This window comes from Pipra filicauda, unplaced genomic scaffold, assembly GCF_003945595.2.
Source record: "Pipra filicauda isolate LSUMZ 115617 unplaced genomic scaffold, ASM394559v2 scaffold302_size1215360_pilon, whole genome shotgun sequence".
Classification (NCBI taxonomy): Eukaryota; Metazoa; Chordata; class Aves; order Passeriformes; family Pipridae; genus Pipra; species Pipra filicauda.
In genome coordinates, this window is record NW_024104424.1 from 815,449 (window position 1) to 841,902 (window position 26,454).

General features: G+C 37.7%; 1 protein-coding gene across 3 annotated transcripts in view; it reads left to right on the top strand.

The window, feature by feature from the left end:
• Positions 1–26,454, top strand: part of EPHA3 (EPH receptor A3) — a 209,935-nt gene that overhangs the window by 165,761 nt on the left and 17,720 nt on the right. For all 3 annotated transcript variants that reach the window (XM_027722724.2, XM_027722731.2, XM_039383301.1), the window contains exons 8-14: positions 844–946; positions 1,396–1,463; positions 5,826–5,951; positions 9,911–10,096; positions 14,850–14,911; positions 17,216–17,425; positions 25,384–25,533. In XM_027722724.2, the coding sequence (XP_027578525.1) occupies positions 844–946; positions 1,396–1,463; positions 5,826–5,951; positions 9,911–10,096; positions 14,850–14,911; positions 17,216–17,425; positions 25,384–25,533 (905 nt within the window). The remainder of the gene's footprint in view (positions 1–843; positions 947–1,395; positions 1,464–5,825; positions 5,952–9,910; positions 10,097–14,849; positions 14,912–17,215; positions 17,426–25,383; positions 25,534–26,454) is intronic.

Genomic DNA, 26,454 nt, shown 5'->3' on the forward strand with positions numbered 1-26,454 from the left:
AAGGAGAAAGAAATCAGTTGCAGAGATGAAAAATTTATCCACTTAGAGTTTAATGGGTTTTCTCTGCAAAGTAATGTAACAGAAAATAAGAAAAAAAAGAAAAAAGGAGAAAAAATGTGAAAGGTGACAGGAGGCAAGGGTGCACATCTCAAGTTACACATTTGAACAACAAATTGAATAACTTTGTTCCTGTTGCCAAGTTATAACTGAGTGCAGTTTTGGGTCTGTAACAGGCAGAGGTTAGGAATGCTGTGACTCCAATCAGGCATGTACAGGGCAGAAAATAGCCCTTATTTTTCCTGTAGCCATGGATTACCCATCGATAGTCCTTCTATCTGCTTCTGCATGCCCGTGCTTTACACAACCTTCATGTGGATATTGCCAAGGTTAACTGGGAAACTTAACTCCTTAAAACCCTTTCCATCACACAGAAAAGGAAAGTAAGGGTGATGATTATTGACTGGCTGGGATTTCTTGCCAAGGAGAAATTCCTTCTGACCATGGCAAAATATATGTACGTCACAGCACGTGTGTTTGTAGTTGTGTATATGTGTATGTATAAATATCAGTTTACCAGCAGTTGCTACAGTCAGCAAGTAAAAATCAACAGTAGCAGAAACAACTTTGGTACATTGTCAAAGGTGGCCAGAGCCTTATATTTTCTTCCCTTGTATTTATTTGTTTGATGAAAAATTATGTAGCAAATTAAATATCTGTCAGGACACCAAATGCTATAGAGTGATGACTTAACCTGTCTGTTCCCTATATACATGTCAATTGTGGTGTAATCACTGCTGTGTGTGTGTAAGGTTATTTATATATATTTTTGTGTTAACTTTCCAGCATTCTCCATTTCCAGTGAGAACAGCCAGGTGGTAATGATTGCCATTTCAGCAGCAGTAGCCATTATTCTACTCACAGTTGTGGTGTACATCTTGATTGGGAGGTTAGTTTTTTGTCTGATCTGCACATTTTCTCCCTCTTCCATTTCTCTGAGGGGCTTTGATGAGCGGGCGGGTTGGGTGTCGTCCTGGTTTGCAACCTTTTCCTTTGTCTGCTGCCCAGGAGCTCCAAATCCTGCTTCATAGTTGGTAACGAGCCCTCTAACATCAGCAGCCCCAATCACACAGCAGTTGTTAAAAAAATGCTATAAACACATTCTTAGGCAATTGTAAAATTAAACTGTAGGGGTCAAAAATCAACAAATCCTCTCATTAGCCAATTTCCTCAAATTCCCCCAGAACATCACATGCCTCTATAGAGCACAGAGAATGTAAATATCATTAAACTTTCAAACAGGCATTTAATTGTGGAGGGAAAACATTTTATTCTGTTTCCACCTGCAGTTAACACGTAAAATTCTCTATATTACTTTTTTTTTTCTGTTATTTGTAGATTCTGTGGATACAAGAAGTCCAAACATGGCACTGATGAGAAAAGACTGCATTTTGGGAATGGCCATTGTAAGTTACTGAAGCCTTTTAATGCCTCCAGATCTGTTGAATTCATCCCCTAAATAACTGGTGTTTTTCAATTTAAAAAAAAAAAAGAGTCATGCCTCACTTAAACTAAGGTGAAATTAGAAGAGAATTATCTCTTTTCTTGTGGGTAAAGAGATTTTCCCCAAACAATTATTCTTTGTTTCAAATTCTTTTATCTGTGTTCAGGTTAGCAATGAGCAAAACATCACTGTCTATGTTCAAACAATACATGTGATATTGATTGTGCTGTGCATCACTGAAGGGCAGAGTGTAACTGCAACTTCCTCATTATCAGCTTTATAAAGTCTAAGAAATATTTTTTTCCTCTCCAAAGTAAAATATAAAATTAATTTAAAACTGTCTTGACCACTGAAGGGACTGTGAAAATTGTTTGCTTGACAAAGTTGACCCACTAATAATTTAGTTTGGAATTATTCTAAACATATGGAGTGATACAGATTAGCTTCTTAAATTAAGAATAATTGCTAAGCAAGTGTCTCGAATTAATGGGATTTTTTTAAATCCAGCTCTGTTTACAAACGTGTTTTGTTCAAGTCCTGATTCCCCACTGGCAAGAATGAATATGTCTGTGCTTTTATTGGGTCTCATCCAGGACTAAAAGAGCCTTTCCACTGACTTATGTTGTCTTTGCATCACAAAAGTCGAACCCAAAGCCTATCTATTTTGATGTTTATGTACCTATTTTTAATAAAGCTAAATGGGGCTTAATTCATGGCTGCTCTGGGTCGTTCAGCAATGCCCTGTGAAAGGAAAAGTGTGGACCAACATCACATCCAGGAGATGCTCAGGGGAAGAAGCTCCATCCATACTCTCTTTCAAATAGAAAGAAATTAGTTTTGAAGCGGGAGAAGCTGAGGGGAAAATAAGTTGATAGCTTAATTCCTGATCAAGAGTAAGGGGGGATTTCTTGGGGTTTTTTAATAGCTGCATTTTGGACTTTTTCATCTTTACAGGCAAAGATAACGCCCTTCATAGACACCAAGACCCAGAAATTCCTTTTTTGGGTGTCTAATGAGCATGGGCTTAATAAGAAGCAGTAGTTTGTCTTTGAAACAGTTTCAGCTATGAATGTCCTGCTAAACCATGGAAACTATGTTGAACCATATATTTCTATTGCTTAGCGTGTTGTAAGGTGAATGTACTTGAGGGTTTTTTTGCGCACAACAGTGGTGCTGTACCATCTGCAAGAAATGGTACATAATCAGGTGCCTCCTCACCAAATATAATTGAATCAACATTTTAATGAGGGATTTACCTGCAGCAGTGGGAAATTAGAACTGCTTCCAAATCCTCATGACAATGGCATGACTGTTCTCTGACTGTTCGAGTTATTACTGCTGTAAGTTTGGAGCCCATCCTTGTCTCCAGGGAGCCATGACCATGAATATCCACAACATGTGTCTCCTTCCCCAGCACTGTCAGGGGATACTGAAGCTGGAACAGTGGATTTGCTTCATCAAGCCCAACCAACTATTCTCAAAAAAAAAAAAAAATCTATAGGGTTACATGTGGCCCCATAGAATTAATGCTTCATCATCCAAATTTAATGAGGTTATAAAATAAAAGCAGCCAGTAAAATAAGTGTCACAGACAAATAACAGGTCAGAATTTGCTCTTTTTACTCCCACACAATGGAAAGTTGCAATCACTATTCTTAAACATGTCAGTACTGTTAAATTCCTGTGGATTAAATTGCTTTTAATTTGGTTTTAGATATTTATGTACTGTTTTCTGAGCAGTGCCATGCTGATTCACTGTGTAGTAAGAACAAAGCCAGTTATGGACCTGATATTTCTCTTAGAAGTTCTTGAAAATTATATATTATAAACCTTGCAGATATTTATCTGTTAGAATTTGTATGTATGTACGTGTGTGGCTGTTGAAGCTTTAATCTACCAAATTGCAGTCTTTCCCAAAGAATAAGAAAATTGCTCCTATGAGCTAAAAGAGGATAAACCAACTTCCATGGCTGTCGTAAACTTTCAGCATCTTAAATGCAGCAGCTGGTTTATTTCAGTCAGTTTATTCTGAATTACTTTTAAAAAGGCTCCAGCCATGAACTATTCCCTGCAGCATTATTACAAATCCTATAATATCACTTCAAAGGAACGAAAACGTTTCACCTCCTCAGATCCTCTCCCTTTGCCTTCTTTGGCTGGGCCCTTTTTATTTTTTTGCTACCTTTAGGGCAATTCATGCTGTTAAAATGAAAATGTAAATTATTATGTTTGCACAGAATGAGCTGTAAAGTAGTAGAGCTTAACACATGTGCACGTGTTTATTATCTATATTTCATGACAGAACCCAGTTACTATGCAGCCTGCCCTTAATTATTGGTGTGAAGGGATTATTCTCCTTGCAGTCACCATCACCTGATCTTGGGAACCTCTGGGGTCAGCATTAAAAATCTGAAGCCAAAAACCCCACGGACTTTTAATTGTTATTTTTATTGGGGGTATGAGGGAGCCTGTAATATACATTCAGCATGGAAGGAAAGGAGCATTTACAAGATCTTTAACCAACAGCAATATACAGCCAATTACTTTTTGTTTTACTTGCAAGTAATTCTGTAATCATCAGGCTCTTGAAGGAAACACAGTCGGCATTTAAGGCCGTGCACACCCAGCCCTTGTGTTCAGAACATGGCTCTTTGCATTGTTTGCAAGGCAATTAGCTTGGGAACTCAGTTTTGTCATTTCTTTGTCAATTCTGAGGCCAATAAATCTCCATAAAATTGATTTTTTTTTTCACTAGGGATTGTTTGACAAAACAATTGTGTGCTCTAACTAATGGTCCAAAGGTATTTTTTTCCCATCTGTGTAATCCCAGCAAAAAAGATTTAACTATTCTAGAAAGAAGCTTTTAACTATTCTGCAATGAAGGTTTTAACTATTCTAGCTGTCAAAATTGATGCAGTACCATAATGCCAAGCTGTAAAGGATACTCCTGAGTGGGTTAAAGCGGTGTTTATAAGAGGAGTTAATATCCTTTATGAGACCAACTGGTATAGTTAGGAAAAGCTAGAATACACGTCGAGGAACGTAGGTTTTGTGTGAGAAGCAGAAAACTTCAAGCTGGTTATTTCACTTTTTGTTCATAAAATATATTTTTGTTATAAAATGAATACAGAGGCAGGCACACAAGGCACTGGGTACAAACACAAGCAGTGCTATGAGCCAGGAGGAGGGAATGAGGTTGTGCTTTGCCTTCAGCATCTTTGCTGGAGGCAAAGTTTGGGAATGGTCTCTTCCTCTCTAGTCCTGCTGGAGGAAGAGATGTGGAGAGTTTGAAACTGCCCTTAAAATCATTCAGTCGTTTGAAGTAGCACTTGCCCTGGGCAAACAAACAATCCCTGGCCAGGAAACTGTAGAGGAGGACAAAATAAGAACATGGATGTTTGGGCAACTGAGGACTGGGGGGGAAAGCGGCAGGTCCGCCGAGCCCCTGGAGCTTGAGGAGCTTGAGGAGCTTGAAATATTAAACGGTATAAAGCCTTTCCCATGAGAACAGTGAGGCTAATTAAACGTTCCCATGGACACAGCAACCTGGAGTATTAGGGAGTTGGCTAGAAGATGATAAGCAGTACAAGGACAGGCCTGTTGACTGTGTTTCAGGGTGCAGGTGTGAATTCCTGAGTGTTTTTGTAAAAATATATTTACAGTAAGCGTGTGGGAAAGTCGGGGCCAGCTACCTCAATAAAGCTGCCTGCTGCGCTTAGCCAGCAGACACCCTTGTCTCATCTCTCTCTTCGTGTGCGTGTGTCTACTTTCTCTACGGACCAAAACCTAACGATACGACAGATACCTTGCGACAGAGGACTAGAACCAGTTTTTATTAAGAACAACTCTCTGACATCCTTATATGTACTGGCAGAGAGACTGAGTCGGGGGTTTTTTTTCATGTTTCATGTTTTTAGTTTTTTTTCTTGTTGGAGGACTTGGAAAGAAAAAGTTTGAGTTAATATGGGCTCTTCTTAGTATAGTCATAAGAACTTCTCAGGTTGGCTGTAGCAACACGTTTTGTTATTTGCCCTCCTGTCATTACTTTAAAAAGGACAATATAAGGCAGCATCTAAATGTAGCAGCACGGAGGGGTGAGTAGTATTTTAACATTTGAAAAGCAGTTAAATACAACAAGTGCAGATGTACTTTAGTGTCTCCAGTTTTACTTCGTATTAAGATTCCTGAAGACCCATAAAAATCAGTTTGATTTGAAGAATACCTTTTTCTCCTATTGATTTGGTTTGCGTTGTCTCATGAGCTTTCTTTAGAAGGATTAATTAAGTCTAAGTAACATTTTCTCTCTGAATTTGTTTTTCCACAGTAAAACTCCCAGGCCTGAGAACTTACGTAGATCCGCATACATATGAGGATCCCAATCAAGCTGTGCATGAATTTGCCAAGGAACTGGATGCTTCTAATATATCCATTGATAAAGTAGTTGGAGCAGGTAGTGACTACCAGATATATTGAACTAAAGATACTTTTTTTGCTGTATATACTGTTTTAGATCTTTGGGTTTATACTTGTGACTGAAAAGAAAATTTTGTAAAGTCTTCAAATTAGTAGGTCCTATTTACAGCTGGTTTCAGTGCATGTGAAAAGTTAAGTGCACACAGTTCTATTTTTCTTTTTTTTCCTCAAAGAAAGCAGATAGCAAGGCAGCTTTTCAAAGGACACCAAGACCACCCTTGGATGCAGCACAGTTGAGAGTGAAAAAGATTGTTCAGCTTCACTTCTGTGCTTCTCTTTAAAATCTGTCAGCAAAGCACAGAAAATGTGCTTTGTGAAGATGTTTTCCTTTTTTTTTCCCTTAAAAGGACTGTTGACTATTATACCTTGAGTGAAACCACAAACTCATTTCATACCAGTCACGATGAATGCATCACACTGCAGTCACTTTTGGTCATTGGATTGATTTTGGTCACTGCTTTGCATTTGAATTATTGATTTAGGAAGAAGGGGTTGTCTGTCTGATAACTGATTTGTCTGAGCCATACAGATGCCATGGATTGTTGGGTTTACAGAAAACAAACTGGTGAAATGAGCAGATTTTGTAACAGAGGAGCCAGATTACAGAAAGTCTCATTACACTGAGACTGTGTTGCAACGCAACATATAGTCCTGATAGGTTGTGTGCCACTCCTTGAAGTGGCAGATTGTCTCATTGAGTCAGAAGATCATGAAGTGCTAGCTTTCCTGCTATATTAAAGCATTTGTGAGAAGTACTGTTGATTTTTAATCCATTGAAAAATGCCAATTATTTTGTTATTGAATTTTTTGCTTCTCTCTAAATATATGATTTGGATTAAAATCATGAAATGTGAGAGAGGCAGACTCACAGTGCACAGCAAAAGATTTTCAGTTGGAAAAGATGTAGAACCATACTACTGTGCTCAGTGCATCTCCCAAAACACTCAGCAAAAACAGAAACTGTTCATCCTCTCTTACCAAAGCTACTCAACTGTAGTTTGAAGTTAAGTTATTTTCTGGAAAGGTTGAATTTTTGTTCCTTGCTGGTTTTAATTTTGCCCCACAAGAGTGCACTGTTCTCCACCATCTTCACTCAAGGCAGCAAAGCTCTGCTTACTGCACATAATAGAGAATTAGTATAAGGATAGAGAAGGAGGTTATTGTAAAGTTAAGTCCAGGAACAGTGTATTTCCTTGCAAGACTTTCAGGAACCTTTGTTCACAAATGTAATCTTTCTAAATTTGGGCTATGTGCGGTATATGAATCTAGAAAACAAGTTGCTAAGAATAAGTGATATGTCATGTTTTACCATTCAATTGTTCTGATCTATTTTTAATCAAGATACACATTAGAATAAGAAGTGAACCAAAATTTGCCAAGTATGACCATTGTAAACGGAGTAAGAGTTTTCTGAGAAACTTCATAAAAGGAATATGTCCTAAAGGAGTATGGTGTTTTAAAAGTAAGTCTCTTTGCTCCATCCAGTGAAAATAACAGAAGATTCTGAGTTGGAAAGGACCCACAAGGATCATCAAGTCCAACTCTTAATTGAATGACCCATGTGGGGATTGAGCCTGGCATTATTAGCAGCATGCTGTAACCAACTGAGTGACAGAGGGTTCCTGTAGGTCCTCCACAATGAAGCTACATGGACTCAAGATATAATAATGCTATTTTTGGACACCATAACTCAGATTTCTGTAGCCTGAAGTACATATGGCATTCTAGTTAGCATTTCCTATTACCAGTTGGTAGAGATGCCAACAGGAAGAGCCAAGCAGGGAAGAACAGATGAAAATCAGGCTGTAGAGTGCTGGAAGCATCCAAAATGAGTTTGTTCCTTTACACTACTGTCACACTCAACTCGTACTAGCTTTTACATTCAGACTGAGTGGCTCTGAGGCAGCTTCTTCAGGAACACTTCTTTCCTCCCCAAAAAACAGAAAGGCATTTCCTGCCTCTTGCTTGAGTCAATGCCTTATTTGAGTGAATGACTTGGTCTTTTCCTGCCCTTGTCCTTTGTAACACAAGTGTGAATGAAATCATAAAAAGACAGTGATTTGAAAAGAAGGGATTCATTTAACTGTGTTGGAGTGTGACGTAAGTAATGAGACCTTCAAGTCAGGCAAGTAATCTTGATATTCAGAAGTACTTTTCCAAGTGGTTTTCACAGCTTTAGCAGAAGTCTCTGAGAATAGAGGGCAGCTTACATAGCTTTGAAGATATACACAAATGCAATAAGGAAATACTCTTGTCCAAAAGAACCACAAGAAAAACACAAGGGATTTTAGTAGGAGCCTAAACATAAGAAAATCGAGGTCAGGAGCCACTTTTTCAGATTTTTCTTTACAGTAATTTTTTTTAAATAACTCACTTGTTTTTATGGATTCAGTTCAGCAAATCACTTGAAGGAGTTTAAATACAATTGTATTGTAAAATAATACTACAGAAAGTACTTTCTTAATTTGGGGTAGATTTAAAGATGTACTTTGCTGAACAAGGAAGTAAGAATTTGCTTTTCTTTCCAAGCTGAACTATACTTGTAGCATAACATTGATCAAAGTATTTCAATAATTTAGGGCCTCCCTGTCCATGAACTTATTGGGAAAGTTTGCAGTGCTTCAGTGAGGATTAGAGCATCACCGATGTTCAGGAGGTTTATGAAACATTCAGCTCTGATGCCTCTCCAGCTCTGAGGGAGTTCTGTGCACAGCAGTACAATCAGGATTTAAAACACAGCAAAGGAAGCTGATTTCAGAGTCTTCCTTTACTGGTTCCCTGGTCCCCTAAATTTACAGCAAATGCCATTCACTGATGTACTAAGTAGCCCATTTAAAAAGAAATTAGGATCTCCTGCAGAGAAATCTTTATATCATGAACAGCGCTCCTAAGCAATACCTATTTGCCTTCCACATGTAAATAGACACATCAGTCTGCAGGGCAGGTTTATGTTTATGTGTGTAGCATAATTAAAAATAAACACCTCAGGAAGGCTTTATATGAAAAGCCATCATCCTCATCTCTTAAAATCAGTCCTTAGAAAGGGTCCAACCTTTTTTTCTTGAAGCATCCTCTGGTCTTGAAGTACTTGTGGCATCTGATTAATCACTCAAGTTCTAAACTGTCCAGCCATGGCTAAATGGGTTTAACTTTTCCTTCACAAAAGTTAAACCAATATCAGATATACAATTCTGGTTTTAAATGAAGGATTGATTGCTGGACTGCATGCTGAAATCATAGCTATTTTCTCCATTGACAGTAACTGAAGAACAGTTTTAAAAGGTTAGCTTGCTATAGCTTTTTGTACCATTAAAAAAATCAAGAAAATGGAATATGAAGCTGGACCCTACAAGATTTATTTCAAGCCTTTTTTCCCCCCTTCCTTCTGTTTTCAAGATGTTCTTTGGTCTTCCTTTTTTTGTGGAGCTCTAACAGTACTGGGCTGGGGTTGGTATTTGAACCGCAGCAGCATTTGCTCTTGATAAAGTATACTAGTATACTAGTCATTTTGGCTTTCAGAAGTTAAGTAACTTGGAACTGTACTGTCACTGGTAGAAACGCAGTTTAGTGTTCACAAGGATGCAGAACTATTCTGCCATTCTGATACTTCTTAATCAGTTAACACTCCTACTGCTGTCTCAAAGTGCATCAACAGAAGCAGAAGGGGAATTTTCTGATCTCATTTATTCATTCCTCTGCTCTGCAGTCACCTGGACATGCAGAGTAAATAAGTGACATTGTCCAGTTTGACAGCTGGGGAACCCAAGGATGATAATGTGAAGCAGTTTGGACAAAAGGCCCCTTTGGAGTGACGATCTGTGGCCTTCCAGTGAACACCACTTTTTAGGGGCTTTTGCTGAAGGCTAAGTCTTCATTCTTAAATCCCTGTGAAATAACTACCTTTCAGCTTTTGTCGCTTTTCCACTCTTTTTTCAGGGGAATTTGGAGAAGTGTGCAGTGGACGCCTAAAGCTGCCTTCTAAAAAGGAAATTTCAGTTGCTATCAAAACTCTGAAAGTTGGCTACACAGAAAAACAGAGGAGGGACTTCCTGGGGGAAGCAAGTATCATGGGACAGTTTGACCACCCCAATATCATCCGACTAGAAGGAGTCGTCACTAAAAGTAAGATATGATAGGGACATCTGTTTTGCATGGGAAGTGTCATGAGGTACCTCCAAACCTAAATCATTCTGTCATTTGCTGATCATTCAAAAAAACCCAGAAAAACACCCTAAATCTTTTTTTTTTTTTTTGCTCTGCAAACCCCTCCAGAAATGCTGATGTTATGACCATGTCAATGTGTACCAAACATCCTCCAAAAGAGATAACAGCAGAAACACACAGCTTGTCTTTTGCAATGTATATTTTATTTCCTCAGAAGTAGGAAAAACAAATTACCCATGTGAAAACACCCATGTGAAACCCACACTGATGGATCCAATGAGGAGTGGGGTTTGAGGCAATTGGCCACAGAGCAGCTGCACGACCTGCACTGTATTGCTGCTCTCAGGCTGCTGAGAACTTAGAAAAAAATTTAGAACTTACCCTGGCTTGGTGAGCTGGGGAGAATTGGGGAGTAAAAGTAGTCTGCTTGAAAAAAAATATAGCCAAGTGGAGGAAAAGGGATCATTTCTGAAGAACACAGAAACTCAATAATAAATTGACAGGTTTAATAAACTCCAAACCTACAAATTGCTACAAAACGGCCAAGAGGCTCTGGCTGATAACCTGGTAGGAGTTGTGGAGTCTGATGTGTTAAGGTTTCCTAAATACATTGAAGAGCTATGTTCTGCTCTCAGCTAAATCATTAGGTTTGTCATTAGCAGAAATTAATGAACAGCCTACCTGGGTGCAACAACTGGTACTAGGAAATTATTAAATGATTCCAAACCTTTTTCCTACATGGTTTTCATGCAGAGGAGAAGTACTCCATGTATATTCAATATGTACCAGTCATCATGGCTGGGCTTTGCGAACGAAGATTAAGGAAGGCTCTATCCACATTTGTTACAGGCACGCTGGTGGCTTATGAGGCCAATATGAGATAGACACGTCCGATTGCAAAAGGCACAGCAGAAAGACTCCTTAGATGGTATATTCCGCAAGACACGGTTCTTTCTGCGTTGAAGTATTAGGCTTTTAAAGATCCTAATGCTCCAGAATATAGACATCTTAGTAAAAATCTCAAAAAAAAAAAAGGCATGGGGCTTTAAGCTGTCAGTAGTAATATTGATTTTATTTCTGTGATTGTATAGATATGTTTACTTAAAGGCATTTCCTAAATATGCCTTTGGGTTTTTGTTAAGGGTTTGGTTGGTTGTTTTTTTTTAATTTGTTTGGTTCAAGGTTTCAAAAACATAGGTATGAAAGAATTTAATAGCCTACTGCAACAAAATATATAAAATAAAAACCCCACCAGTTTATGTCTAAAAGTAATTAGTGACAGGTATGTAAAACCCTATATGTTATGAAGATACATAATTATAATAATAATGACTTCTCTAGGTGTGATTCGTGAAAGTCTATTTTGCTGATTTAAATAACAAAGAAGTTATTCATTATCTTAGGTCTCACAGCCCTATTAGGAAAGGGCTGCCAGGTCTGCCTGTATAAATGAAGGTTACCTCCTGCTTTGTAATGGCACACGCTTTGCACAGTCAGAATAAGATTTGCAATCACGAAATCACTTGAAACACCAACATCACTCTGTACACAGCTGAGCTAAAATCTATTTTGTTACATTTTGTATTCCTGGAGCACTTGAGAAAATAATTTAATTGCTGTGCATGCAGGAATTTGTGCATTGTTCTTGAACGTGCATTACTAATTCTATCTGTATTCTGTATGAGTGACTATGAGTGAGTTTGCTACTCAGCTGTATTCACAGCAGAGTCCTGTCTGCTGGGGGGAGTCAGGTGTGCCAGCTGCCTATCACATCTATGTGTGGGACAGCGAGCTCTGAATATTCCCAAATGAAAAGCCTCAGGGATATACCACCCTCTCCAGACAGCTTCAGTACAGGAGTTGAGAAATCTGCTCTGGAGCTATTTGTCTCCATTTTGCTGCAAGTAATGTTAATAATTTAATTTCTTTAACATTCTGTGGGGTGATAGAAGGACAAGAAGCTTGTGGGATTTGAATTTGTTTTGGTTTGTTTTTTAAACAAACCAATATACTCTATGAATAAGTTAACAAGTGTTCATACTTTTTAATAATACCTATTAAATTGCACCTAAAAGGCATTAGTATATGTGCAGTCAGTAGAGAGCCTGTGGAGTATATGATGGTTCACTCTCAGCACAGGTAATGCATGATAAACAGGAGATATGACCTTTTCTTCATTAACCAAATTTTGCTTAACAGGTGCCCCTTAGTAATTCTTTTACTTTAGACACTAAATCACTTTTCACAGTAAACAGATCTTCTGAAGCAACTCCTGATGACTGCAATTGTCACAATCCCCCTAACAGGACCATTTAGTTTGAGGAGTCCTCAAACTGGGGTGGCTCCTTTGCTCCAGTGCAGAGTTGTTCCTCTGCTTCTCATGGATTTCAGTTCTACATCTTCCTGCTGCTGCCCTGGTCTCCTGGGCACACTGTAGGCCTTATTCTTAATAACTAGCATGCATGTTCTGCTTAGTTTACTAATAATTTACAGCAATTTGTAGCCTGTTAGTATAATAAACTTTGGCAACACTGTTGACACAACTTGTTATCATGTATAAAAGGCTCTCCTTTGATAAATGAATGCAGAATGTTCTTTTAAAGCTGTAGCATGTTGTTTCAGAGCATGTACTTCTTATTATGGGCACGTTTCCAACTTAGTGAGAGTGAAACCCTGTGCTTGGAGTGAGCAAGGCAGGAAGATGCTCCTGTAATAATTTGAAAGCTATATCTTCTTACTCTAATTTAAATCTTCTGATAAGTCTCATAAAATTGACTGAGTTTGTACAGAAACCAGGCAAATGTTTCCTGGTTTTGAGGTACATGGATTTATCATAGAAAGCTTTGGAGAGCCTCATTGGAAAGGTCCAGCAACATGTTCTGGGTGTTACCAGAAATCCCTTTGGGGTAACATTACACACAGACTGCAGGTTAGGGACTTTTGCTTGAAATATGCATTTCTTGCTAAGAAGAGAAAGCACAAACAGATTTTTTTTAATTATTATTATTTTTTTTAGCTTTTCCATTGTTAGATTTTTTATCTGTACCATCTCCTTTATAATTCAAGAATAATGTTTTGGGCAGAGTATTTCATACTAGTTAATTGATGACTGTCAATTACTCATTAGTGTGATTCCCACAGATATGACATATGTGTCATATGTCATATGTAAATGATATAACGCATTTGCACCACAGAAAGTAGATATTTGAACCTATTAATCCATGTAAAAGGGACAAAGAGTTGTCTTGCCATTTTATTAAGCTTATTCTTTGAAACTACTGTTTCTCTTTCAAGTATTTCCATCTGTAGAACCTGTATTTTTGAAAAACCAGCAGAAAAATGAGTTGTTACCATTTACTTTGCTTTGTTAATGACTTTCCTGTTTTTAGTTAAACTGGATACCTCTTTCAAGCATCATGCTGTTCAGTTTTAGGAGTTAAAATTTCACCATGACTGCTATACAATGTACAGGCCTTAATCATACTTTTATGGTCAGATGCCTCTTCCTGTATTATATGTGAAATAATAATTCATCTCCTTAAATGACTTCATGCCCTTACCCACCTCTCCCTCTTTACCACAAAGAGAAAATAAACAAAGCTTTAGAAAATATTATGAAATAATAAAATCTGTATGATGGTAAAATATTAACAGGGCAGTGACCTTTGTCTGTAAACTTCACCATAATCACATTAATTTTTGCATTCATTTTTCCCCAACTTATCAGAGTTTCATATAAGACCTTGGTTATGTTACAATATACTCCAGGATAGGAAGAATGGTTTCAAAAACTAATCTGAATATAGTTTTTAACGATATTGAAGTAATTTCAAGAACACAGGGCTGTTTCCTTAGAGCTTGCTGCTGCCCCGTGGATGCAGCATGTTCAACTCCCATGCGGGTTTGTGCTGTCAGTGATCCCACCACAGCACAAGCCTGGAAGGAGGGATGGCCCCAGTACTGGAAAATAATAATGTTACAGCTCTGCTTTTCTTCCCAGTGCCCTGTGTTTTGTTCTGCACTTTCCTTTTCATCTTTATCCCCACCCCAACATTTTCCTCAGCTCATGGTACTGAAGCTTCTCTTCAAAGCTGAAGCTTCCTCCTCAAAATATGGAAGGTAAATAGTTTAAACGTATTGTAAATACCCTCCTGAGGGAGAGGGGGTTTTGCTGTTGCCTCCATGGGCTCTATTTATTCTCTCTCTTACCTGAGGAATACATTTATTGTGCCCATGCAGCAGAGCAGTGTTCCATGGTCTTTGCCACCTGCATTGTGCAGACCAGGGCACCTTAAGAGAATATGTGACTCCCTCCACAGCAAGTGCCCAGTTCCCTTTCCAAAGGAACCTGGGGGCAAATGCATGGCAAGGAACAGCAATTCATTGTGTAAATTCAAGTTATGTGATGAATTATATTCAACAGTGATGGATAGGACACTGTATACGGAAAATGTAGGATGCTTCACTTTGTTTCTTGGGACCTGAGTTGCTAAAATTCCTATCAGTTTATGCTGAAATCACTGTATTTCTGTTGATGTCAGGGGAATCACAATTATGTTGTTTAGTTTACCCATACATCTTTTAATTTCTTTCTAAATGTAAAGTTATCCTTGGGGTTTGGAAGGTCTGAGAGCATTTCTGAAATGCTTGTTTTTACTGGTCATTATGTATTCATTTTAAATGCCTTACCCCTGTAATCTATTTGCAGGTAAACCAGTCATGATTGTTACTGAATATATGGAAAATGGTTCCTTGGACAGCTTCCTACGGGTAAGTGCAATAGAAAACTAAACGGTGCTGAACTGGCTCTTCTTCTGAACTTGTTCTGAAATTACTGCCACTCTGCTCTGATTCATCATCAGCTCTTGTTGCTTGATACTTCATTATTTTCATTTGGGTTGGTGTGTATTGTGATGTGCTCAGAAAGCCAGGTAGGAATCTTCAGGTCGATTTTGACTGCTTGCAGTAAGCATTATTAAAAAATAAAGACAATTTTGGTTTCACTGGTATGTCAAATCTATTAAAAATGAACAAAACAGAATAGCATTCTGACACACAAAAAGGAAAATTGTTTTTCTGAAGGCTGAATTACATCTCTAATGCACTTATGCTTATCTGTTGGCAGCCTCTATGTCTTTGCAAGTGATTTCCAAAATGAACGGATTTGTGGAAAATTTATCAGTAAACCGATAGTACTGAGTCAAAAGCTGTTTCCCTAAATATGAAAAGTTTAGCGAATAACCCCTTACCTGAGGATGTTAGATATGTTTAGCTAGCAAAGTTTATTGGCCTGTTTTCTTTCTCTAACCTTAGACAAACTAATAATCCTGTTGATTTATCTTTGTTTTCTGTCAAAGTTGGTAGGGAACCTAAAAAAATTTGAGCGCTCCCTGTGTCACCAAGATTTACTTGTGGCAAAACAAGAAGTGTAGAAGAAATGAAATCCCATCTGAGGGGAAACACTAGTTTAATTTTAATTTGTTAGGGCAAACTCAGCTGTGACTGGGAGACTGCTTTGGTTCTGCCACGGTTGAATGACATTATCCCCCAAATTCATAACATTGAACTAGACATTTAACCCCAAAAGGCGATACATTGTCAACCTTAGTTTCAGTATGTACTATATATGTTATGTTGTCCACTGGAGCATGTAAAATACATATAAATAATGTGTCAGTGTGGCTGAACGAAATATATCTGTGCTGAACTATATATATTTTGTTTAGGCTTAAAATCCTTGAAGAAAGCTCTGAGGAAAGCAGAATAATTTCTGACTGTACAGAACAGTTGTTCAGCTTGTTCATTCATTCGAGTGTGATTTTCTTTTTACTTCTGTTGTGTGGAAGCATAGATAAGAATCTTGTGACTCATTAATATCACAGGCAAATCAGGGCGTATAACCCTTTTAATAAATGCCTTTTGAAACTAGTTAGTTTGTTTTCCCCATTGCCATGGAAAGGCTCTCTGAACATCTGATTCTGTTCATGTTTAGAAACCTTTGACTTCTAGCTAAATCTTTTTCAGGGTCTGTATAAATTCTCTTGTGTTGGCTCTAAAAAAAAGGTATCATGACAGGGAGCTGCTAAGAGTCTTTTAAAATAATTAATTTCTTCATGAAGGGGAATTCTGAGAGACTCTTTAAGCATCTGCTGCATATATTTGTCCAATGTTTACAGTGCTAATATTGCCCCTAAGTATACTAATCAAAAACGAGATTAATGCAATCAGTCTTGCAGACTGATTCATGTGAGATCACTTCACATGGCAGAGCCAGCTCCTATGCATTTAGTAAAATTCTGGAAGCAGAAGAAGGAAGGGTTGGAGAGGTGCCCATGATGATACTTTTACAGTGCTGGGGAATTCATCTGAGAGCTGCGCTGTGACACACTGTTGTCCTATTGTCTATGTAACTATGTATCAATATCAAAGCTGGATGCTAACAAACAGATTAATAAAAGCTGGGAGATTTAAACCATGCACCTAGAAGTCGATGATTAGAAATATATGGTTTCTAGGAGAAGTCACAGTGTGTTTAATTTTTGTGTTCCTGAAGTTGAGGAAGAATTTAAGGAATTAGTTTAAAGTTAATGGAATTTGAAAGCCACTAACTCAGATCAGCATTTGCTTTTGTTAAAAAAAAAAAAAAATTCTTGTGTAGTAGAAAACATTCATTAGTCCATCGGGTAAGGCTGGGATTTTCACTGAAAATTCCTATGGCCTCTCAGGGAAGTTGGACATCTGTTTCTCTAATGTCCTGATGCTCCAGTCTCAGGAGCAAACACAACTTAGATTTATGTGCTGCTTTCACACATCTAGGTCCCATCTAGGAAGTTAAAATTCTGATGACAGCAAGAAGGGGAAAAATGATTTTTTATCTGAATTTCAAATCTGTCCCCTTCCCTCAGCTGCCTGGGAGATTATCCCCCTCAGCTCAACATGCTTGCACATGTGGCATTTAAATCACAACACCTGATCATGAGCTCTTCACTGGGGAGCTTCCAGGGTCTTTATCAAAAGTTCTGTGTGCAGAGGAACATGAGCAGTCTCTGAAATGACATTTCAAATGTTTTCCAGAAACATGATGCCCAGTTCACAGTCATCCAGCTAGTGGGCATGCTTCGAGGCATCGCATCTGGCATGAAATATTTGTCCGACATGGGTTATGTCCATCGAGATTTAGCTGCTCGTAATATCCTCATCAATAGTAACCTAGTGTGCAAAGTCTCAGATTTTGGTCTCTCTCGTGTGCTGGAAGATGACCCAGAAGCTGCTTACACCACAAGGGTGAGTTTCTGTGTTTCTTTATCCTTTTAAAATTCTTGTTGGTGGTGACAAAGGCTGAAATGTGATGGAGTCCCTGAGGCTGTGTTGGAGAGGCGAGAGACATTCAGTAAACCAGAAGTTCATCACAGCTATTTTTTATTTCATGTCTCAGAGAAGATAGAAGGCAAAAAATATAATTTCTGTTGGTAGACTACTTTTTTAAAGTATGCAAAATTCTTGGCTCAGCTGCTTCTTCTGGATGTGTAAAGGAGTGAACACCATAATTAAGGCCTAAGCAGGTTTGGCACCCAATAATCTAAAACTTCATGTGTGCTTTAAGCACATTTAGCTGCACTGCTGATTTAATTCTCACACAGTAAAAAAACAACCTACCCATCTAGTTTTTTTGTGTGCGTGTCTTCTATCATGATGAGACATATATGTGATTGGATCATACTGATATCACTGTTCTTCAAGGGTTTATCAGTTCTACCTGCTATTGTACCTCTAACTGAGTAAAAACTTGAGTAAAACAAAAAAATAAATCTTGCTTAACAATGTAATAAGCCTCCTGTACTGTCTCCTTCTTATATCATATATACAAAATGTTACCTGTCTTTTGGAGAGGTAGTGATATCAAGAAGACGACTTAGCTCTGTTTTATCTTTAGAGAAGCTTTTATCAGATAGGGGACTGTCCACCATGTAGTCTGCTGCTTTTTTCTTTTCTGAATTTTATCCTGTCTGAAAAACTCCCTGGAAGTTATAGTGTTAGCTTAGGAAAAGTTCAGGTAAGCCACAGTGTATTCTGAATACATTTTTGCTGCACCTCTGGTTTTCATCTGGATAACACTGCTGGTTTATTGTGGAAGGCTTTAGCTTTGTGTGCATGGATATTACACTGGGATATCTGATTGTCCCCTTTAATGCTATTGCAAGTGGGTTTTGTTAACTTTAGAAAAAAGGACATTAATATCCAGTATCTTAGTCAAGAATAATTTGCATTGCTCCTGGTAATCATGTCATCTTTACTGTACAAACCAGATTAGAGAGTACCAGCACAATCTTAATGTGGATTTTCTAGGGCTTCCTTCATTCCTGAACACTGACAGGAGCAATCAATTACTGTAGTAGTTTCATTGCTGTCTTCTTCATGACTGAAATAAAATAACCTGTGACAAATGAGTAAAGAAATCCTAGCTGTTTTCTTACACATTATATGTACATAAATTTATAGATAAATATTTATCCATCATACCTTCATAACTTACCAGGCATAAAGACTCTATTCTTTACTTGACCTTTCAGTGTTTTCTTTGACGTCTGATAAGCTTTGTCATGTTGTTAGTAATATGCAACATATAGCACTTTGGAAAACTGTCTGCAGAGATCTGTCATGGTTAATATAAAGAGGCATTAGTAGGAGAAAGCAGTTTTCATGCCCAGTATAGGTTCAACATTAATAAGTAAATATTCATGGAATGCAAGAATTCCTCAAGAGAAAATGACCTGTAGTCTAGGCAAAGGTGTATTGTTGTGTCAGATACTTGCCCGCTCTATTCTTAAAAACTCTTGTGGAAGTAGTGGGTGTTACTGTCCCCCAAAGTAAACAATTTTAAGTATAGTATTTTTAGTATTTATCTAGTCACAGATTTAACATCCTCCCTCAGGATGTACTAAGGCAACTACTCTGTGTCCTGCTACCGCTGCCATGGGCAGTAGATTGATCTCACCCTTAAAACACCTACTTAGATGCATGGAGGATGCTGTTCTCTTCACCCACATCTCTCCATTCTTTTATTTTCTAAACATTTTTTCCCAAACTTACTGTGCTTGCTGATCTCTTTCAGATTATTTTCAGTTTCACTACATTTTCCTTAAATGCGGTGCCCAAACAGGACACTAATCTGGCCCAGTACCAAGCACAGCATATTTATCTCATGTCACCTATTTCCTAAGCCTACCTGCCTCTTTGCAATTAGATAGTGAACTCAGATGGAAACAACTATTTTGTGAAGTGTAATCATCTGTGTTTAGTAAACTCCATCTGGCATTTATGGTGTATGTGCAAACTGCTGCAGGAAGACGCTCAGGTAATTAAAACCTTCAAATACAACCTAGTATAAATCTAATTTTCTTCAAAGGTAGTTGCTGTGAATATACCTCTACTATACCTATTCCTGGCTCTGTGAGAAAAACAAGGCTATTTGCTATTCATTTTTTGACCTAATTTCCTTTGAAGTGAATCTTATGTATGTGTCAAGCATTTTCATGGGGTATGTTTGATCCCCAGCTTAAGCAACTGGGGACCACAAGTGTGAAACAGAGCTTCACTCTACCAGCAGAAAGCTGAGTAGTTCATGTTCCTGCTGCTTAGTCATATCACGAAACATGGGACCATTTCCTAGGCTGCTCTTAGTGCATTTTGCAAGCCCTAATTATATGACAAAGCCAAGACAAAAATATTGACACTTTTTAAAACAATGACATCATCCCAAACTATTTCATGCCTTTAAAAATAAAGGATGACAACTACTTCAGAAGATCTTTGAAAAGACAAAAAAAAAAAATCTAAATTATAGATGTAATTTCAAACATTAAAGAGTTTGTATTATATTGATGGGTACAGATTTTTTTCCTCCCCTCCACCTTTTTCTACTCCGAGTTGTCCATTTACTATCAGTGGTAGTAGGCAAATTTACAGAGTTAACTGCAAAGATGGAGGGTTCATATATTCAGGCTCCTTTTCTACCCCAATTTTCCACCTGTAAATGTCAAAGCCTGAGAGTGATCCCATTGCTTTAATTCATAATTGCATGTGAGGATTGATCTACCCCCAAAAAGCCCAGTCAAGCCCCTCAGGCTTTCAATACACACCACTGACTGGGTGAAATTTTATGTTGTTCTGTTCTCAGAAGCAATGTCTGAAGCTTTGCATAAAGGAAATGAACATGTATCCTTTTATATATCAATACTTTATGTATCCCTTTGTATATCAATGTATAATCTGTGATATTCATGCTATTGTACGAGAAGTCTAAGGGACAACGCAAAGATCACAAGTGCATATGTGAAATTCAGGAAATCAGAAGTTGTAAGAAACTTTCCTACCTGACAGGGTCATTTTTTACCTCCTGAATTATTGTCACTGACAATACCACAAAAGACCTTTGGCAGCCTGGGGTCTGTCTGCTTACAGAAGCAAAGCCAGAAAAGAGAATCAGGCTGACTGACTGTCAGGATTTTTTTTTTTTACTGAGTCTTTGTGCCTGAGGGGATGTACTGTAATTATCTCCGTCCTCCATATCTATTCACTTTTAATTGAAAGGCCAAGATTGTATTAAAATTGTCATTGTCAAATTGATCTGTTTTATCCTTATTATTTTTAGATGTCTGTATGACAAGCGGGTGGACTAATGGCACAGCATGAAGTGGAAGTAAATTTAAGCTATCACACTTGTAGAGAGACTGTAATTATGTCTCCCAAAGACATAATATTTGGGTAATCAGTAGAGGAACTTTGCATAGGTAGCTACATCACTGGTGTTCATGGCATTTCAATGCAAAACACTGTCCAGTTATTACACTTGCATGGATAACTTCTCATTAAATGTAAATCACTTCTAAAAATACTGTGCTTGAATGGCAATTATTCCAGTAGCCTGTACCCCCAGCTAACAGTGCCAGAGTGAGGAGGGTACCACAGGGTACACACAAGTTCTTTCTGTTATGCAGAAATTATTGCAGCCAATGCTTGACAGAAATCTGCTGTGCTTTCCCTATATATGCAAACCCACTATAATACAGTCTGAATGTTTTGAAGGGTGTGACAGGAAAGTAAAGTCTCTTGCCTGATAAGCACAAGGGAGAGAAACAGTGCTCTGTTATCATCGACTACTCAAGGAGGAGATAATTTCAAGATAAAATAATCATTAGGAAGGAACTGACAAGTAGCATCAGATAATTTTCAGACATGTGAGAGGGTAAGTCAGACTCGTCTCACTCACCTGGAACTCTTGTTCTGTACCAGCAAGATATCTCCTGAACTATCCTATTTCCTGGCATTATGAATTAATGCCAGGCTTTTACCTTCAGGTTTTTCTGCAAAGTTCTTCTGGTTATTGTTAGAATCTATTTTTCTTGATTCTTCTCTCCCCAGGCCTGTGGCTTAGGTGCCTGTGGCAGTCACCCTGTAGCAGATTATAAATCAGAATATTGGAATGGGTTATGAAGTCCTGGAAACAGCTGCCTTGTGCTGGAGTGCCAGACGTGCTAGAAATAAATCGAGGACTTCATTGGCTTTAGATGAATTATGTTGAATAGGCAGATAATGCAGGAATCACAGCTCCATCTACAGAAGATAAAACTTCGGGTTATTGCTGGCTCACTGATTTCAAAGCCTGAGAGAGGTTCTCTGACCTAGACTGCCTGGGTTTCCGAGCTACAGTAACAAACTCCTACAATTTCTAATACTAAAGCCTTCTTTCTACTCAAATTCAGGCAGCTTAGTTGGCTTCATGATAAGCACAGCCTTAAAGGGAGACTATGACAAAAATATACACAACCTGTACTTATCTTCAGAAAATAATCACTAGATAAATTACAAGTATTAGCAGGTGTCATGATAGTAATTTAAATATTAGGAGACTGGGAAAAAGGGGAATAAAAAAATAAGAGACAAGGAAAGAAACAGATTTGGGAGCCTAGTTTTTCCAGCTCCAACTCTCTGGTCTAGGAGAAAGTGTTTGGTTTTATTTATGGGAAGGTAGATTATGTAAGATATCTTTGATATTGGTAAAGGATATTACAAATAATATACTGAATATATAGCAGAAAAATGGAAATGTTATATTTGTTCAAAGGAGTTGAGTATTTCTCAAAAATAGGGGAGAGAAATGCAAAGGCATTGTCCAATGCTGAATGATCATGGGTTTTGATTTTAAAGTAGAGTATATGAAATGCAGCAAGCACTACAATTTTCAAAGGAAACGGCAGTAGAAAATCATGCATTTAGTTTGATAAAACTCTTCAGATCTTCTGCATATATTGATATTTGGACACCTGCTAAAACATGAATGTTGCATAATCCTTTGGGGGCAATTGTTTTTTTGTTAAAATGCTTATTTGTCTAAAAAGTATTTATCAGACTTTTTTATTGTTGTTTTTAAATTATTGAAAAATAACCAAATATAAGATTGACATTTTTATGATAAATTTGAGAAGAATAGCAAAATAAAAGTTTTATACTCTACTCAGTGGCAGTTGATTTTTTTTAACTACATTTTAATACTCTTCTTATTTTTGTCTTGTTTATGGAAATGCTACATGTATCTGTTTGTATGGGATTACAACTGAGACCTAGCACAGAAAATTTGAAAGCCACTGACTCCTTGTAGTGGAGTCTGGGGTTGATGTACTTTCCTTTTTCACCAAAGCTAAACCAGAAGAACTTGGTTTCATGGAATTGGTAATCTTTCTGCAATAAAGCAGACCCAAAATGTTAGGAGACTAATTAATGTCATTTTTTTGTAAATGTGTTTCTTCAATTGCATAAATGACTTTTTACATAAGATTACAAAGGTAAAGACCTTTTATCAAATATGATATTTCCTGCCCTTGTCTAAAGCTCTCATATTCTAGCTCTGAGCACATTTTTGTGTGTGGTATCTGGCAATTATTTCTCTAGGGTTATGCAAGAAGGGCTTCATTTTTGTATCTTAACATGAAATTTAAAAAGTGAGCCTGAAGCCACCCATGGAAATTCAGTTTTTTGAGGAGCAATATTCTGAAAACTCCAAACTCAAGGCACCTTGGCCTGGCAGATGTGGTGGGGTTTTTGTGTAAATTTAGGATATGGCATCCCCCTAGAACTGACATTAATTATTGGAAATCAGAGTTCACTATTAGTATGTGTAGGAAAAAGGTTGAAAAAGAGCTACTGGTGTCTTTATCAGCCCAACATCTAAAACTGTAAGAGGATTTGTTGTGAAAACACTAGGATACAGGAGAGCTTCCCTTGTTTCTTGATTGTCCCTTGGACTCACTGAGGGACCCTGGACATTTGTAAAGCAAGTATAATATTTCTTATTAATACAGTCATTTTTATGTTCTTGGTAATGTTTTGGAGCAGCACTGAAAATGGTGAATAAATTTATAATGAATAGAAAATACAATGTACTTTTTGTGACTAAAGAACATCATCTAATAGCTCTTCATCTGGCTTCAGTGATAAAATGGTGGTTTCAAATACTGCCATTTATCTTCTCTGTTCTATTTGTTGGTCCACAAGTTCATGTCTCAATTCAGTGTTTACCAAATTTTAAGGGTTGAGTGTGAAATAAAGGTTTTCCTTTTGGTAGGGAGCCTGATAAATAGAATGGGATCCACAAAAACTGTATGCCAAGATAATTCCCTCCCTGAACTTTGCCAAGCCTCTAAGACATATATAGTGACATTTTGGGGGTCTAAATTGTGGCCTGAGTCAGGCCTGCCTGTGTTGCTTATACTTAATTTAATTTGGGCAATATTAGCCATGAAAATGAAGATGCTTAGGCTTCAGTGTATTTAGACTGCGTTTAGGTTTCTAATTAACACTAACAATGTCTGCATTGCTATTCTTAACCAAGCTAGTCCATATAAAGCTGGTGAGTGTATGGCTATCCTCAGTGCAGGTACACTTTATGGGAGTGTAGGCAAAGCATTAATATATTTAAATCTTTTTTTCTTGCTGGTTACTCAGTGAAAATTTGAGCACTACCTTCCCACACAGGTTATTGTGAGGATAGGTGTATGACTGTGGTATAATGGGGCTTGGAGAGGTACTGCAAATAGCTAGTCTAGTGTGAAATCTTCAGAATATATTCTGTACTTTTTGTGTACCCCTAGAACTGGAAACAACTTTAAACTCTTCCAGTTTTCTGTATTCAGATATATTCACTCCAGAATTTTCAGTCACAAGTTTTGCACCGCTATCTTTTAGAACTCAATTTTCTCATGTCTGACTCACAAATCAGTAGTGAAAACCTCTGCAAAAGCTGGCACCATTGGAAATTGTCTCTTTCCTCTAATTTTCATGTTCCAGAAACTCAGCCTGAGGTTGCTTGTGTACATTTTACTAATTTAACCTATGGCACCAAGTGGTGGCCATAACCAGGGAGAGATGTTCCCCCAAGTGCAGTGTTAATTGTACTGGTACCTTCAATTCTCTTCTTACATCATTTAATGATGGCTTGCTTCTCTTATGACTGTAAAAAGTGTTCAAAACCACTTCCTCAGGTGACATTTTTGCCCTCTTGTCTCTGCACAGATGACCCCATTCAAACCTGTCTTCCCATGACTGTCTCAGGCACCTTTGGAACAGGAAATTTGTGCCTGTGGTCACAGTGGCTGCCTTGTGCAATTGTAGGCTTGGCATTAGTGAAACAGAGCAGCACCATGGCCCCTCATTTTCCTTGAATGTCGCAGAAAACACGGGGTGAAAACACAGTGAAACTAAGCAGGTTCCACACCCACAGGGAATTCCCTTGGATGCCTTACAGGCAGCCAAATCCAGCCCTCTTGTGCTGTGCAAGAGGACCTGGGTTATAAACAAGGACCACATACCGGTTTTTCAATCTTTAATGTTGTATGACTGTAGTGCCAGTTTACAAACATTTTAGAACTTAAAACCAACCATACTTAGCTAACCATTTACTCTTACCTGTGCATATTATGCTACACATATATATATATGTAAGTGCATACGGTATGTATACTACACTATATATCTATAACTTCAGTAGATTTTGCAGTGTAGTGTATTTTATGCTCTAGATTGTCCCAGATGCTTTCATAACAAATGGCAGTAACACTTCCCAGCTTACACTGGTTTTTTTTACACCAGTATAATGATAATTGAGAATCTCAGAGATAAAATAATCAATCATGCAAAATCATATTCATTGCAGTGCTGTAGATTATTTTATTTTGTTCTGCTTCCAGGGGGGCAAGATTCCCATCCGATGGACATCCCCAGAAGCCATTGCCTATCGGAAGTTCACATCAGCCAGTGATGCCTGGAGCTATGGGATTGTTCTCTGGGAGGTGATGTCTTATGGAGAGAGACCATACTGGGAGATGTCCAACCAAGATGTAAGTCTATTGTTATCTGAGTGATGTTCTCAAATAAAGAATCAAGCTGTGAAGGGAACCGAAGCATAATGAAACCAGGTGGCTCTGAGGTTTTGATTGAATAAGATTTGGAGATGAAAATCTCCACTCCCTGGTCAACTAGAAGTTCATTAGAACTTAACAAAGAGCCACCATCTTTATAGCAGGGTATTTTGGAGCTCTGGTAGAGAATTTTATCACATTGGTGATTTTCTGTAGGATGATTCAAAGAATTCCACTGCAATGAGGTCATTACCTTTTACATTCCTTAGTTTATTGTTAGAAAGCCCTCCTAAATTTCTGTTGATCAGCTTTGGTTCCACTCATATAATATACTGGAGAAGTTTTCTGTAAATGTCAAATACACAGAATAAATTGCTCTTGGCACTTGTGAAAAAGAGAAGCAAAGCATTTCTACTAAGAGTTTAATGAAACCAAAATGCTTCTGGAAATAATCAATGGATAAAAAAGAGTAGAGTGATCTGATTAGACGACTTCCAATACAGGCTTCTTTGTTACATTAGTAAAACTGTCCAACCCTGCAATCCAAATGATTAATGGATCTCTCCCAGTATTTTTTAAAGAAGCATAACATTTCCCCAAATAAGATTTTTAATATATCTATTTTTGATTCTTTTTCTGTTGCTTTATTAATTTTAAATTTATTCCACGGGAGTTACTTATGAACCAAATTTTCTGAAGTGCAGTCATTAATACAAATAGATTCTCCAGGGAGCTGATATATATTGTTACTAGCCCTAAATTTAAAAAAAAAAAAAAAAGTCCATAACAGTTGTAGTCAGACATTTTCTGTAGTACTTTATATTAAACAAGGAAAAAGAGAAGAAAACTTTCTTTCAAATGAATGCACCTCTGGAATCCAGGTCTCTGCACAAAACAATG